General features: G+C 34.3%; 1 protein-coding gene across 1 annotated transcript in view; it reads right to left on the bottom strand.

Annotated features, from left to right (window-relative positions):
* Positions 1-13,564, bottom strand: part of LOC108912745 (lethal(2) giant larvae protein homolog 1) — a gene marked incomplete at its 5' end in the record, with an annotated part of 36,914 nt that overhangs the window by 7,317 nt on the left and 16,033 nt on the right. The window contains 6 exons of the mRNA XM_018718124.1: positions 4,176-4,416; positions 4,473-4,728; positions 7,145-7,322; positions 7,774-8,115; positions 11,766-12,062; positions 12,128-12,316. Coding sequence (XP_018573640.1) covers positions 4,176-4,416; positions 4,473-4,728; positions 7,145-7,322; positions 7,774-8,115; positions 11,766-12,062; positions 12,128-12,316 — 1,503 coding nt within the window. The remainder of the gene's footprint in view (positions 1-4,175; positions 4,417-4,472; positions 4,729-7,144; positions 7,323-7,773; positions 8,116-11,765; positions 12,063-12,127; positions 12,317-13,564) is intronic.

Raw genomic sequence — 13,564 nt, 5'->3', positions numbered from 1 at the left:
TAAAACTCAAGTGTACGAATGGTTTTTGTGGTTTAGAAAGGGAGAAATGGCCATTGAAGATCAGACCCCGTTCCAGCCTTTCAACTGCTCGAAGTGAGGACAACATCCGGAAAATCCGTAATCTGATCAATGAAGATCGACGCAGGACAATCGATCAACTCGACGACTTATCCGGGTTGTCCTGGAGCTCAATTCAGCGAATTTTGAATGTTGATTTGGGGACGTGAAGATTGGCAGCAAAGTTCGTGCCGAGACTTCTCACCGGAGATCCAAGGGATTGTCGCGTTCAAGCCGTCATGACATGAAGCACGCATTCAAAGAAAGTCCAAATTTTTTCGACAAAATCATCACAGGTGACGAATCATGGTGCTATGGGTACGATCCAGAAAGTAAACAACAGTCAAAACTTCCGACTTTGTGGAATTCCGGCAAGTGGTTCCTGCATCACGACAACGTTCCCGCGCACTCGGCCCTCAGTGTTCGCCAGTTTTTGACCTCAACGAAGACAACTACCTTGACTCACGCGCTCAATTTGCCAGATTTGGCACCCTCGGACTTCTTCCTCTTCCTGAGTATGAAAAGGGACTTGAAAGGGAAGCTTTTTGCCGATGTCAAACACGTAAAAGTCAATGTCACGAAGGTGCTTGCAAGATGCTTCCAACACTGGAATGAACGTTTGGACAAGTGCATTAATGCTAATGGAGAGTACTTTGAAGTAGATTAAGGGTGTATTTGAAAAACAATAAAGTAAATGCTTTTTACAAAGAAATTCCGGTTATTTTTGGATACCCCCCTCGTATGTTGTAACTTCCAATACACTTGAATGTGTTATGACATGGGTGTCAAATACTTATGTGGAAATAGAAGTCTCCGATTGAGCAGTATCCAGACAGTATGGCTAGATTAAGTATCAGTGACATTGCTCTCGCTGATTTAGTGTAGATGTGTCTACACATACGTCAATGTGCCGGCTAGAGCTGCTTCAGCTCTCGCAAGAGTACACAAGTAGACATCTGCTCTTATGTAGGATCTAGACACAGCAGTGTCTCCGTGTATTTGTAGCACTAATGACTACAACTTGCACCTACTAACATGCACATGCATATTCGGGGTGATCAGATTTCATCTGGAACTATCAAATTTGAGAGCATCATAAAATTTCAATGTTTATTTATATGTACAGGGTGTCTTAATGCAGTGATGTTGCCACTACACGGCCTGCTATGACTTTATTTGTGTCCTTTTTATTGTATAATCTTTTAACTGCTTCTGTTTATTTAACAGCTTTGTTAAAATTGATTTAGGTTTTGCTAATACACGTTTTTCTTTACAGTAAAGTGAATACAGTGCAACCTCTTTAATCCGAACACCACATTGCCAGGCATTGTTCGTGTTATCGAATCGTTCGGATTATCGAACATACTATAAAGATTTGTACATATGTATATTATGTAACATTTTATTATAACAATATGAATACAAATCATATAAGACACAAAACTTATATAAGGTAAAACATAAACATGTAGTTACATATACATACATGTGAAGACCACAGGAGAAAAAGGGGGAATGTCCCAAATATCAAAAAATGAACCGACATCGCCAGCGGGTAGGCAAACCTCAATACTTTATTATAAAAATGTGTCCACTGTAAAAAGATAGCACAGTCTGCTAATATTCGTATTTGAAAAGCACGCATCAGGGAAAAAAAGGGGAATATCCAATGAAAAATGATAAAAACGGGGAAGGTCCATATACGTCCGTTAAGGGAATGCTAATAAGGGAAGCGACGAAGTTATTTCAATGTTACACCATTTTATTGAAAATTACCTTGACCAAAATATAAAGCATGTGGAGATATTTTGTGATTCGTGCGGAGGGCAAAATAAAAACTATAATTTGATCAAATATATATATTGTTCATATCAGGAAAAAACTGGAGTCTGTTAAAATCACTTTCCCAATTAGAGGACATTCTTACTTAGAGTGTGACAGAAATATCGCAATTATAAACCAAAACACGCTGCTGAGCTTCCAAACGAGTGGATGAAGGAAATTGAAAGATCTAGAAATAAGCCAACACCCTTTCATATCGAAGATCTCGAAACATCTCACGAAATATTACGGGATTGGGATACATTTTTCAAACAATTACCTTATAACAATAAATGCACATTTCCAACACGCCCAATTAGAGAAATAGAAGCAAGTATTGTTAACCCGCGACTAATATGACATATATCTTCCTTTAATGGACCGTGGGAGAAAAATCCCATACTGCCTCCAATTCAGAAGCGGCGCAAGCCTGAGCCTGTTCTGCAACGTAATGAATTTCTATTTCCTGATAGAAAATATGAAGGTATGTCTGTTATTATAAGTATTTTATGTTATGCCTAGATCTTCATGTTTTTATATTATTTTAGGCCTCATTCCAATATCAGATAAAAAGTTCAGCAATTTGCAAGATCTGAAAAAGTTCTGTTCTATAGAAGCCCAATATTACCATGACAATATACCTGACACAGATGAAGAAAAGAAAAGTGGAAATGTGCAAGAAAAAACTACAAATAGTTCAAGTGAAAAAGGCAAAAAGAAGAAGTGTGGAAAGAAGAAAATGTAAAACTGGACAATCCTCCTTACTTACCAGAATATGCGTATATTTTTGTGACAATACCCATTCTTCCCCTGAATAATGGGTAATGGCTTTCATTTTTTTACTTTTTTGTATAGATACATATTGTTTTTAGCTACACTGTTATTAAAGACTTGTTAAATATACTTTCACTAATAAAACTAGTAAGTTTTTATTTAAATTTATCAACATGATAAAAATAAGTAAGTGTTCAAACTTTAAAATTCGATTTTCTCAAAACTAACATTTTGTGACATACCCCCTTTTCCCCTGTGGTCTTCATGTATTATTTTACGCTTTTCACATTTTTTATTTTTCTTCCAAAAAAACTCCAAAATTGTTATACAAAACACGACACGCAACAGGTTCTTCGCTATCGGCAAACAAATTGACATTGGGCGGACAGGCGCGAACGACTGCCAACTACGCGCGTACGCGCAAAGCGATCTAGTCTTTTCTTGTCATCGTTCAGATTTGACCATTCGGATTAGCGTGTGATCGGATTAACATGTGTTCAGATTAAAGGGGTTGCACTGTATAACGTATTTACACCACGTGTTGAAGTAGCTTATGTAAAATTAGCATTTTTTTAGTGCTAATATCTTTTGAGTTTTTTGCTAATTGGGTAGCAATTCACATTCCTTAAGGAATGCTATTTCTTGGGTATAGTGTAGAATATTTTTTCTGCCTATTTTTTGTTTCAGCTTTGGTGTGAAACCGAGAAAAAAACTTTTTACTGATTTGGTGAGGTGTGAAATCAACCCTTAACTCACTGTAGTTAGTGATTCGTTATTTGTTTTTTTTATTTTTTATTTTATTTTTTTATTTATTTTATTGTTTTATTTATATTTTTTTTATTATCAATTCCCTGATTATTTACTTGTGTACTATGAGTAGTTGTATACAAGTATATGGAGAATCAGCTAAGCTCAGTTAAAGTATATGCACACATTGAAAATTCACCCTGTATAGAAAATTAATCATCGAAATCATACAATGCACTCCAGTTTGATACAACTATACCGCATCAAATCTGTACACCCTGTATAACAAAACTGATAAACAGATTGTAGTTTCAATATTATTTTAAACAAGCAAAAATTAAAAATTTTTTAATTTACTCCATCAAAATCTAAAATTTGATGCTATTTTGTGCTTAAACAGATAATTTAATTCATTGCAATTTTATTGTCAATGAAATAAATTTAATGTGAAATATGCGTATCAAATATATAGGGTGTAATAGAAATATTAATTATGAATTTCTGCCATTTTTTTAGTTTGTAGAAAATTAAGAAATAAAATGAAATAAATAAAAATAATCATGGTCATTTAAAAATAAGAAAATTAAGAAAAAATTAAAATTTTAATACAGTAAAACTTAAAAATCGCTTGATAAAAACTATTTTGAAAATGAATTTGAATATTTGTAAAGATGTCGTACTTTGTATTTAATTTGTAATAGTCAAAAAAAAAGAAAAAACAAAAGCATAGCAAAACTTTGCAGAGCAATAAAACTATATGAAAGCCAAACACTTACTTGTATCTTGGGCTGCTTGGGCGGTAGTCGTGGTGGTAGTGTTGGATGAGGTCACCCCATCTTCATTCGTATTGATGATTGTTGTGACTGTTTTTGTAACACATAAGCCCGATATTCTCCGATTTAATTCCTCACCTGAACCCAAGTGGTCCTTCACGCTGTCTATCGTTATATCGCCTACGCTACTGGAAACAGTCATATTGTGCTGGTTTTCCTCCCCGTTCGACCTCACGTCTTCCGACTACGCAAAAAACCAAACATTACGATGAGAAACATACAACAAACTTAATTTATCACCTTATCTTCAACGCTGCCCTCTTTACTTTCAGCGTTGCCGTTAACTAAAGGGGCATCGGTGGAAATGTCTTGTCCCTCACGTTCGTTGTCCGACGCAGTTTCAGAAACCGTGTCCTCTCTAGCGCCGACGGGGAGAGGCAGGTAACATCTAGCCATGGTGATTCTCGTGGCCGACAAAGATATCCTTTGCAGTTCGGAAGAGGAATGTAGGTATAAAGCCTGGGCATCTTTCGTGAACACAAGCGAAGATATTCCACTGAACGTGAAAAATTTGACGTTAGAAAATATTTTCATAATTTTTTACAGGCATTTTTAAATTAATTGGTCAAATTTATAGTTGAATTCGAATGGCCAAAATAAGAATACAGTTCTATAAGGACACTTCGTTCGAGGTTTGAAAAAAAATTCTAATATATGGACAATTCACTTATAATGCTGAAATATGGGCTAATTTATCTAATTAAAGATAAAAACCCATTGAATTTTGCTATGTCAATCAGTACTGGAGATATCACAATTTACTATACAGGGTGTCGTGTTTAAATGTGATACAAGCCTGTACCTTCATTTTTTGGCCGATTTCAAAAATTTCTGTTTTAGAATGTAAGGTAAAAAAAATGTATCTAACCGTGATCCTGCTGTTTTTATTAATGCAATACATGGCCAACTAGGACGCATTTTTTTTATGTCAATACAGCTAATTGAAATAAAAAACAGATTACGTATTCTCATTTGGCATCCCTTAAAACGTCTTAACACCAAGTCTCATCAAATTCGATATATCTTCAGGCGAGCACTCCATGATTTTAGAATGTAGGATAAAAAAATAAACAAGTTTCAAGTTTGTATCACATTTAAGCGCGACATCATGGAGTGCTCGCCTGATGTTTTGAATTTGATGAAACTTGGTGATAAGATGTTTTAAGGAATGCTGAATGAGAATATGTAATCTGTTTTTTGGGAAAAAAATCGCTAATACAAATTAGCCATTTTGATATCAAAAGAACGCGTTCTAATTGGCCGTGTATTGCATTAATAAAAACAGCAGTATCACAGTTAGATAGATTTTTTTTAGCCTACGTTCTAAAAAAGAAATTTTTGAAATCGGACAAAAAATAAAGAAGTTACATTTAAGCGCGACACCCTGTATATATCCCAGAAATTCGACATCATTAGGTATTTTAGAACTCTGATCAATAGTTGTAATTTTTAATTTTAATAAATTAATATTTCCCATTTTATTCGAGAAACGGACCATTTTCCATTGATTATTTTTTTAATTAACATTACCAGTACCAAAAATTTTAATAAACTAAAATAATTCTAGAACTACCCGTTTCACAAAAAAAAAGTCATAAAATTTCTTTTGTAGAACATGTTAAATAAAATGAAAAAAAGAAGTTTGAAAAGATCATTAATGCAAAAATTTTGCATTTTTTTATATTTTTTGCTCTAGAAAATTAAAAAATTTACACCAGTGTTTTTTCTGCAGACAAATTGATGACTAGAGCTATTTACCCACTCAAAATGGGCTCCAATATAAATGTCTATTTTGTTGCAAATGGCTATTCCGATTTTGACAATATTTTTTCAGTAATGATGGTAAGGTGTAAATTTCTATTGAAATTTTAGTTTTTAGGATGTGCAGGGTGTAAGGAGTAAGTTAAGTTCTCCTAAAATTTGAAACACCAGCTAAAGCAGCAAATTAAAAAAAATGTCAATTCCCTGTACTTAGAAAACGAAGAAAAACATTCTTTCAATTGTTTTTTTATTATTATTTTGATCACCTAAATTCAAATTTTAAGGGGTTACACCACTGTAACGGCCTAAAAAAGCGTGTTTTCGACAATTTTTTAATAGAAGGAAAGGTAATAGAAAAAAACTGTTTAAGTATGTTATAAGGCATGTGTTAAGTGTACAGAAAATTTTTTTCTTTAAAAAAATATTTCAGAATGGCAGCACTAGAGCCATTCTCCTGAAGCATGTTGCCGTTGAGGCGTTCCGCGGCACACACTAGAACTAGTGCAAATTTCAAGATGGAACAAAAAAAAATTTTGCTCTTAATCTACATGAGTATAGCTAGAGAAACACGTACGGGATTGTAAAAATATTGTTTTGTGTAAAATTGGCAAGTGTTTGAAGTAAAACGTTAAATTTTTGACGAAAAAAGGGCAGTTATTTGTTTATAACAATTGTTTAAAGTAACTTATCGAAAAATCCGTACGTGTTTTAAATATATGGTTAAAATTTCAAAAGAAAATATTGAAAATTGTTGGAATTATGGTGCGTGCCGTTTTGAAAAAGCGTGTTTCAAGAAAAATGCGTTTAAAGTTTTAAAATGAGTTTTAGACATGAACGTGCACTGACGCTATACCAACGTACTTTTGTTTGAAAATTTTGCTTGAATTGTACACGCATATTCCCTAACGACATCTATCAGTGTATTAGAGAAGTTATAAATCAATAGGTAAGAAAGTAGGCGATACCTTCCGAGCGAGTATGTTCATAGCGCAGGTAGCCGTATGAGAGACGCTCGACACGCTTCAGGAAAAACGCAAAATTAAAAAAAAAAATTCATGTATAAAACCTTTTGCCTCATATTATAGAAGGTTCAAACTACCTTTTAAGAAAAAAAAAACGATTTTTTGGAAATTCTACAGTGCAGAACTTACTTTATATCTTCTCTTTTAATAGCAGCTGCATTTAACTGTCGTTTTAAGTCTGGAATGCTTAGAACAAGGCAGTCACCCATATTCGTTAGGCACATTAAATCAACCTCGGAATGCATCGTAGTCGAAGTATCTAACTGACAGGTAAAGTTTGCGAAAGCCATTCGTCTCACTCTTGCACCTAAAACCATTATTATTGATCTCTGTCACAAAACTCCTCTTTTGCGTTCACTGATGAAATTTTGATTCGAGAATGGAAAAACATTCCAGAATCAAATATTAACCATTTCCTTTTCACAAAAATTAGAGAAAAGTCAAGATTTTTATATTTACGATTGATTATTAAGTAATAATAGTCTGCGACGACAAGTCTAGAAGATTTATGGTTATAATTACAAATTGTACTGAATTTGGCAAAACAACAAAAATTCTTACAAGCATAGGAATTTTTTTTAAACTCGGCGACAATTCTATGGACTTGTGCTGCGATAAACGATTTTATACATGATTGTATCCACATCAAAAAGATTTGTTTTGACTTTTGATAAATATTATGTAAAACACCGGATTAGTTTTGTTGAAAAAAAATACATTATAGTTCACAAAAATACTATAAAATTGTAAAAGCTCACCTTCATGTGCAGTTAGTTTATATTTACAGAACGGTTTCAGGGAAGGCAACGTAAATATTTTGAACTGTTCCTCTGAAGCGATGATCACTCTGTGTGCCTGGGTGGTGTCCGGCAGAGGCGCCACGCCTTTCTCCACTTCTAACGGTTCGGGGAGAGGTTTGTTGGAACCGTCGAGTACAGCTATTGCTATGACGGGAGCCCTGTGTTTTAGTTGTATCTCTTTGGCTAAATGACAAGTGACGTCATCTGTTTCTCGTTTTGACGTTGAAGGCACCATTATTGTGAAAGCATATACCGTACCGTTATTGGTACCGGCCCACAGTGTCGGGTTTGTATTTTGTACTAAAACAGACAAGGACCATATTTACGTCGTATAAGTTCGGCCAAATTTTAATTTACCCAATATTGTATGTTGAGGTTAAAAAGTTTTATTTGGACCTACTTATACATTTATGTATAAATTATGGAATAAAGAACCTATGAGACATAATATACGAGGGGGGGACCCAAAAATAACTGGGCATCACTTTTAAATAATACAGAATAAATTTTTTTTGGGTTCAAAAGCTTTTCCACTGTGCGAAACACCTTTTGTACTCGTCCCGTCCGATGAGTTACAGCGCCGCCTTTGGTTTTCTTTTGACTTCTGGAATATCTGCAAAACGGTTCCCTTTCAACACTCTTTTCATTAGGGGGAATAAAAAAAATCTCAGGGCGTGACATCCGGTGAGTAGGGTGGGCGAAGAAGGGATGTCATGCGGTTTTTTGCCAAAAAAATCACACACAGAGATGGTTGTGCGAGCTGGAGCATTGTCATGGGGGAGCAACCAGTCCCCACTCTGCCACAAATCAGGCCGTTTCAACCGAACACTTTCGGGTAGAAGACTTGGTTCACTGTTCGATGCGTACACTGAATGAACAATGCTACGAAAGTCTAAAAACATTGTCTTCACAGACAATTTGATTTGCCGGGCCTTTTTCGGGTCATGGGAGTTCGTGGCCTTCCAGTCCTTTGTCTCAGGGTCGTACCCATAGCACTACGATGTATCCTTGGTGATGAAGATTTTGTCGAAAAAGTTCTTGTCCACTTCCAAACGGTCCAACAAGTCACGGCAAGCAGCAACACGAGGAGTCTTTTGATCAGAAGTCAACAAGCGGGGGACAAATTTGCAAAAAATATTCGGTTAAAGTGTGTTGCACTGAGCTCCACAAAAGACCACATAATTTAGTAAAGTACATCAGTAGTATGCTTACTATCGTTGTACACAAGCACGCAAATTTTTTCCACGTTTTCCATCAGTTTTAAAAGATGGAAAGCCGACCCGGGTATTAAATATTTTCGATCGACATGTCATCGCATTTGATCGCGAAAACCAATAATCACTTGAGTTCTTTTCAAGGCATGTTTTTTATAAGCTGGAGACAACATATCAACCGTGTCCGATGCACTTTTACCGAGCAGAAAACAAAATGTCAATGCAGCACTCTGTTCTCGAATATCAAACATTTTAAAAATTCGAAGAGATCAAAATAGTGGTGACACAAAAACTATCTCAGAGGCTTGCTACAACCGTCTCAAGCGACACCATTTGGCAAACTGACTCAGGGGTTACATAACACCCATCTAGCAGGAGAAGCCCGAACTACAAGAGTGGTGCACACAGCAAATTTCGTCTGGTTATTTTTGGATCCCCGCTCGTATATTCCTTGTCCTTGTTAAATACTTATAGCAAACAAAATGGTAATTCTTTTAATTTTTGGCTTTCTTAATTAGTTAAGTACTTAATACAGGGTATTTTAAAGACGTGGACCTTGACTAACAAAAGAAATTCTCCAGCCAAAAATAAGGCAAAGAGTTTTCTTCAATTTTTTAGTAATTTATTTCAAAATTTGGGCGACTGTAACCATTTTCATCAATTTCTGTAATTGTATTCAGGAAAATTCAGGTTATCGGTGTAACCATCGAAAAGCAATAAAGTAAATGGTGTACATACTTTTTTACAAAATTATTTAATTTTAACATTCTGTACCTGAAAAAACAAAATAAATTGGACCTATGCTGATAGGAACTTATTGCCTTAATTTTGAATGGGGAATTCCCCCTTATATTTTTTAAGGAATAAAATGTACAAAACGGATATTACACATTTTTACCTACAAACAGTGTGTTAGGATAAACAAACACAAAAAAAACACAAATTCTTTTGGACACCCTATATATGTAAATGTAAGCTTACCAAAACTTACTAATCACTATTTGAGGGCTGTAAAAATAAATAAACATCGTAAATGCCACAGAATATAACAATTACATATACAGAGTGTTCCTTGGCGTCACCAAACTTTATTAGACATAGTTAATTATCCCAAAATTAACGTGAAAATAATTCTTTTATATTAAATTATATTCATTTAGTTTTGAGTTAAAATTTCTGTGGTATATACAGTGTGTTCCATTAAAGGTGCTCTATTTTATATACAGTGCGTTTATAAAGTAGCGCATAAATTTGAAAATGAGTCGAGTTTTTTTTATGGGAGAAATGCTCAATATGCCGATTTTTATTTTTAATTTAATATTTTTTTTATGATGATTTTATATGTACAAAATGATTCATGATTTAAAGTTCTTTTAAAGAACTTTTCAACAAGGCTGCATATCGGAACTTATCGTCAAAGATTAAGAAAACTGTTTCGGAAATCTTGAAGTAGGAAAAGATCTATTCCAAGTTTTATGTACTTAAAACAGATGTTTTTTAAAGTACTGTGTGAATTTTTTTTTTTTAAATATGAGCCATTAATATAGTTTTTCTGTAAATGGCGCAAAATAATGAAATTAATGAATGTGTTAATGAACTTATAACAAAAATTTAAAAGGGTGAAAAAGGAGTAAAAACTGAGTTAACTGATATCACAAACTTGTATCAGAAGTTTAACGTTATAGAGAAAAAAGCTAATTAAAAATGTGTTTGGAACTGCTGAAATACATGTATTTTATCACGGCGAGTACTTACAAAGAATTCTGTAATACTTTTTACGAGTTTATAGGCTTCTTATGAAGCCAGTATTTGAAAGTCAGTTTGTAATGCATTGTTGTAGCGATTGCTGTGCTGTTTTTCGATAGTACATTTAATAGCCGTATTTCCAAATTTTCTTTTGAAAATGGCGCATCGCAAATATTGTGATATGCTCATAATTTATGTCGAAGCAAACGAAAACGCTGACAGAAATTGTCAAGTGTACCGTACAAGATATCCTGAACGACTTGCCCCCGCACCAGGAACATCACACAGCAAGTAAATATTTCGCATCCTGTTGTGTGGCTGACATTAAGAGAAGCTCAGTTATACACTTTTCATAATCATGTTCAAGAGCTTATTCCTGAGGATTTTCCACTACGTCAAGGAACATACAAGAAATCCTCAATTTACGCGTGCGAGCAAATTGGATAGGTCGCGTTGAAGCTTGTGTGCAAGCAAATGGTGGTAGATTTTAAAATTACATTTTACTCAACACAAATGAGTGGCAAAAATATTTGACATAAGTTCATTAACACCCTTTATAGGTTAAAAAACTAATGGGAGCTTTTCAAAAATAGTTGAAAAATTATGCTTTCCATTAAAAAAAAAAAATCATCAATGACGATGTAGCTCCAAAATGGATAAGTAATCCAAAACCCATTAAAAAATGAAAAGAATTTACAATGAAGTATTGGAAAATTTATGCAAAATACATGTTTGTATGTATGTAAAATGCTCAAATCACGTTTTTCAATAATTTCCTTTTATAAATCCAAGTGAGCTTTATCTGTCAAAGTTTGATAAGGGAACACCCTGTATATTTGAAATTAATCAAAAGTTTTAATTTCTTTTCAATATTCTGTTCTAATAAAAATATACATATAAGGTTGATTGTGGCTATTAATTTGTATCTTTTAGCTTATTTTTTCTTTCACAATTCTATTACATATAAATAAAAAAAACACTAAAACTTACCACTAACGAGGAAGGTTCTCGCGAAATATAGGCATCTAACAAAGGAACCCATGGAGTCATCAGCAGGACGTGCCTCTATTTGTCTTTCGACTGGCTTGGGGTCAAGAGGGTTGAAGGTCTCATCAGCGCCTGGTGGTTTTCTACCCGCGGGCGAAGTCGCTGGTTGTTGCTTGCTCTCTTCCTTAGTGGCATTCCTCCTGGTTGAACGGCCCTTTCTCAACCTCCTGAAAGACTCCCTGAGCGATTTTTTGAAGGACTTTCGGCGGGAAATTGGCGTATCACCGGAACCAGTGAGATCTGCAAACCAATTTATTTTCGACGTTGGGACAAACGTTTTTGGTAAAGCAATGGATGAAACTTACCGTTTGGATTAAGCGTGCATTTGACCATAACGGGTTTGTTTTTAACATAATCTAGAAGGGCAAGTCCATGAGCAGTGCCGGCGGCAACCAAGCCCCAATCTGCTTGAAGGACACAACAAGTTATAGCGGCCGGAGGATGGAGCTGAAGTATGGAGTTGGCTTGGAAACCGCGAGTTTGGTGTATGTCACCTGAAAAGTTATAAGTTTACCTAATATTGTTTGCAACAAATTTAAAAACACAAGAGTTATTGGCAGCAGCAGAAAATCTAAAACTGCAATTTAATTTTTTGTTTATACAGGGTGTCCCAGAATATGTGGGCAATCTCTTGGATTTATACAAGGGACGTTAGAATAACATTACAAGTACCTATAAATATTTTCCTTAGAGGGCCCCCCTACAAATATACGGATCCCTAAAGGACGGCCCTGAAAATCTATTATTTTTAATAACTTTTCAAATATTTTGCGCAATTTAATTATTTTTAGGAAAAAACAAATGTAAATAAAATTTCATCGGTTTATTTCTCTTCAAGAATATAATAGAAATGATATTAAACAAAAATAGTTTTTTCTCGAAAACAGTTAATTTTATCGATATCAAGTGCCTTTTTCTTAGTTTAAGGTTTAAGCTACCTAAAAATATTCATTTTGTACCTTTATCGTAAAGGATGTAAAAAAATTACATTATTGTGCTACAGCTAGTCCATCCCTGGCAAACCAAATAAGCCAAATTGTTTTCATTGGTCAATTTTTAAATAGTCTTATCTGATGTAAATCGTATTAAAAAATACTTAAATTACATAAAGTATATTAAAAGTTAATAAAAAAATAGATTTTCAGAGGGGAGGTCTCCTAGGGGAATTTTTATAGGGACTTGTCATGTTATTATAACATCTCCTGTATAGGTCCGAGAGATTGCCCACATATTCTGGGACAACCTGTATCCTGTATACATAACGGTTCTTTTAATCTTGACTGTGTACTTGCAGACAAGTAAATTTTTGACAATTTTTACCCCATTTTTTTTCTCTGTCAAAGCAATTGCAGTTTCATTTACTGTTTCTTGAAAAAAATAAGTTTTTTTAATTAATGACTATGACAAGTCACAATCGAAAATCAACATCGAAAATTTGGAAATAACCAATTATTCCTTGTGTTCAACAATTCCATTAAAACCTGGTACGAATCGTAGACAAATCAGACTTTTTAAAATTTTTTTATACTTTATGAATTGAAGCCTTTCACTGGCATAAAATGCACCACACCACAGTAATGTCAAGTAGGTAAATGTCAACTGCAAGTACTCAATAATTATTGGTGTCATTATTTTGTATTTGCTTTTAATGAATATTGTCGTCGGAATTTAACGGTTGTCGAATTCTTCTCACGAGACCACTCATAGTGCATTTGTACAAGATTTAGTATAAAAGTCGTTAG

The sequence above is a fragment of the Anoplophora glabripennis genome, unplaced genomic scaffold (genome assembly GCF_000390285.2).
Source record: "Anoplophora glabripennis isolate ALB-LARVAE unplaced genomic scaffold, Agla_2.0 scaffold448, whole genome shotgun sequence".
Lineage (NCBI taxonomy): Eukaryota > Metazoa > Arthropoda > Insecta > Coleoptera > Cerambycidae > Anoplophora > Anoplophora glabripennis.
Note: the sequence above shows the minus strand (reverse complement) of the source record. Positions and strands in the feature narration are given on the sequence as shown.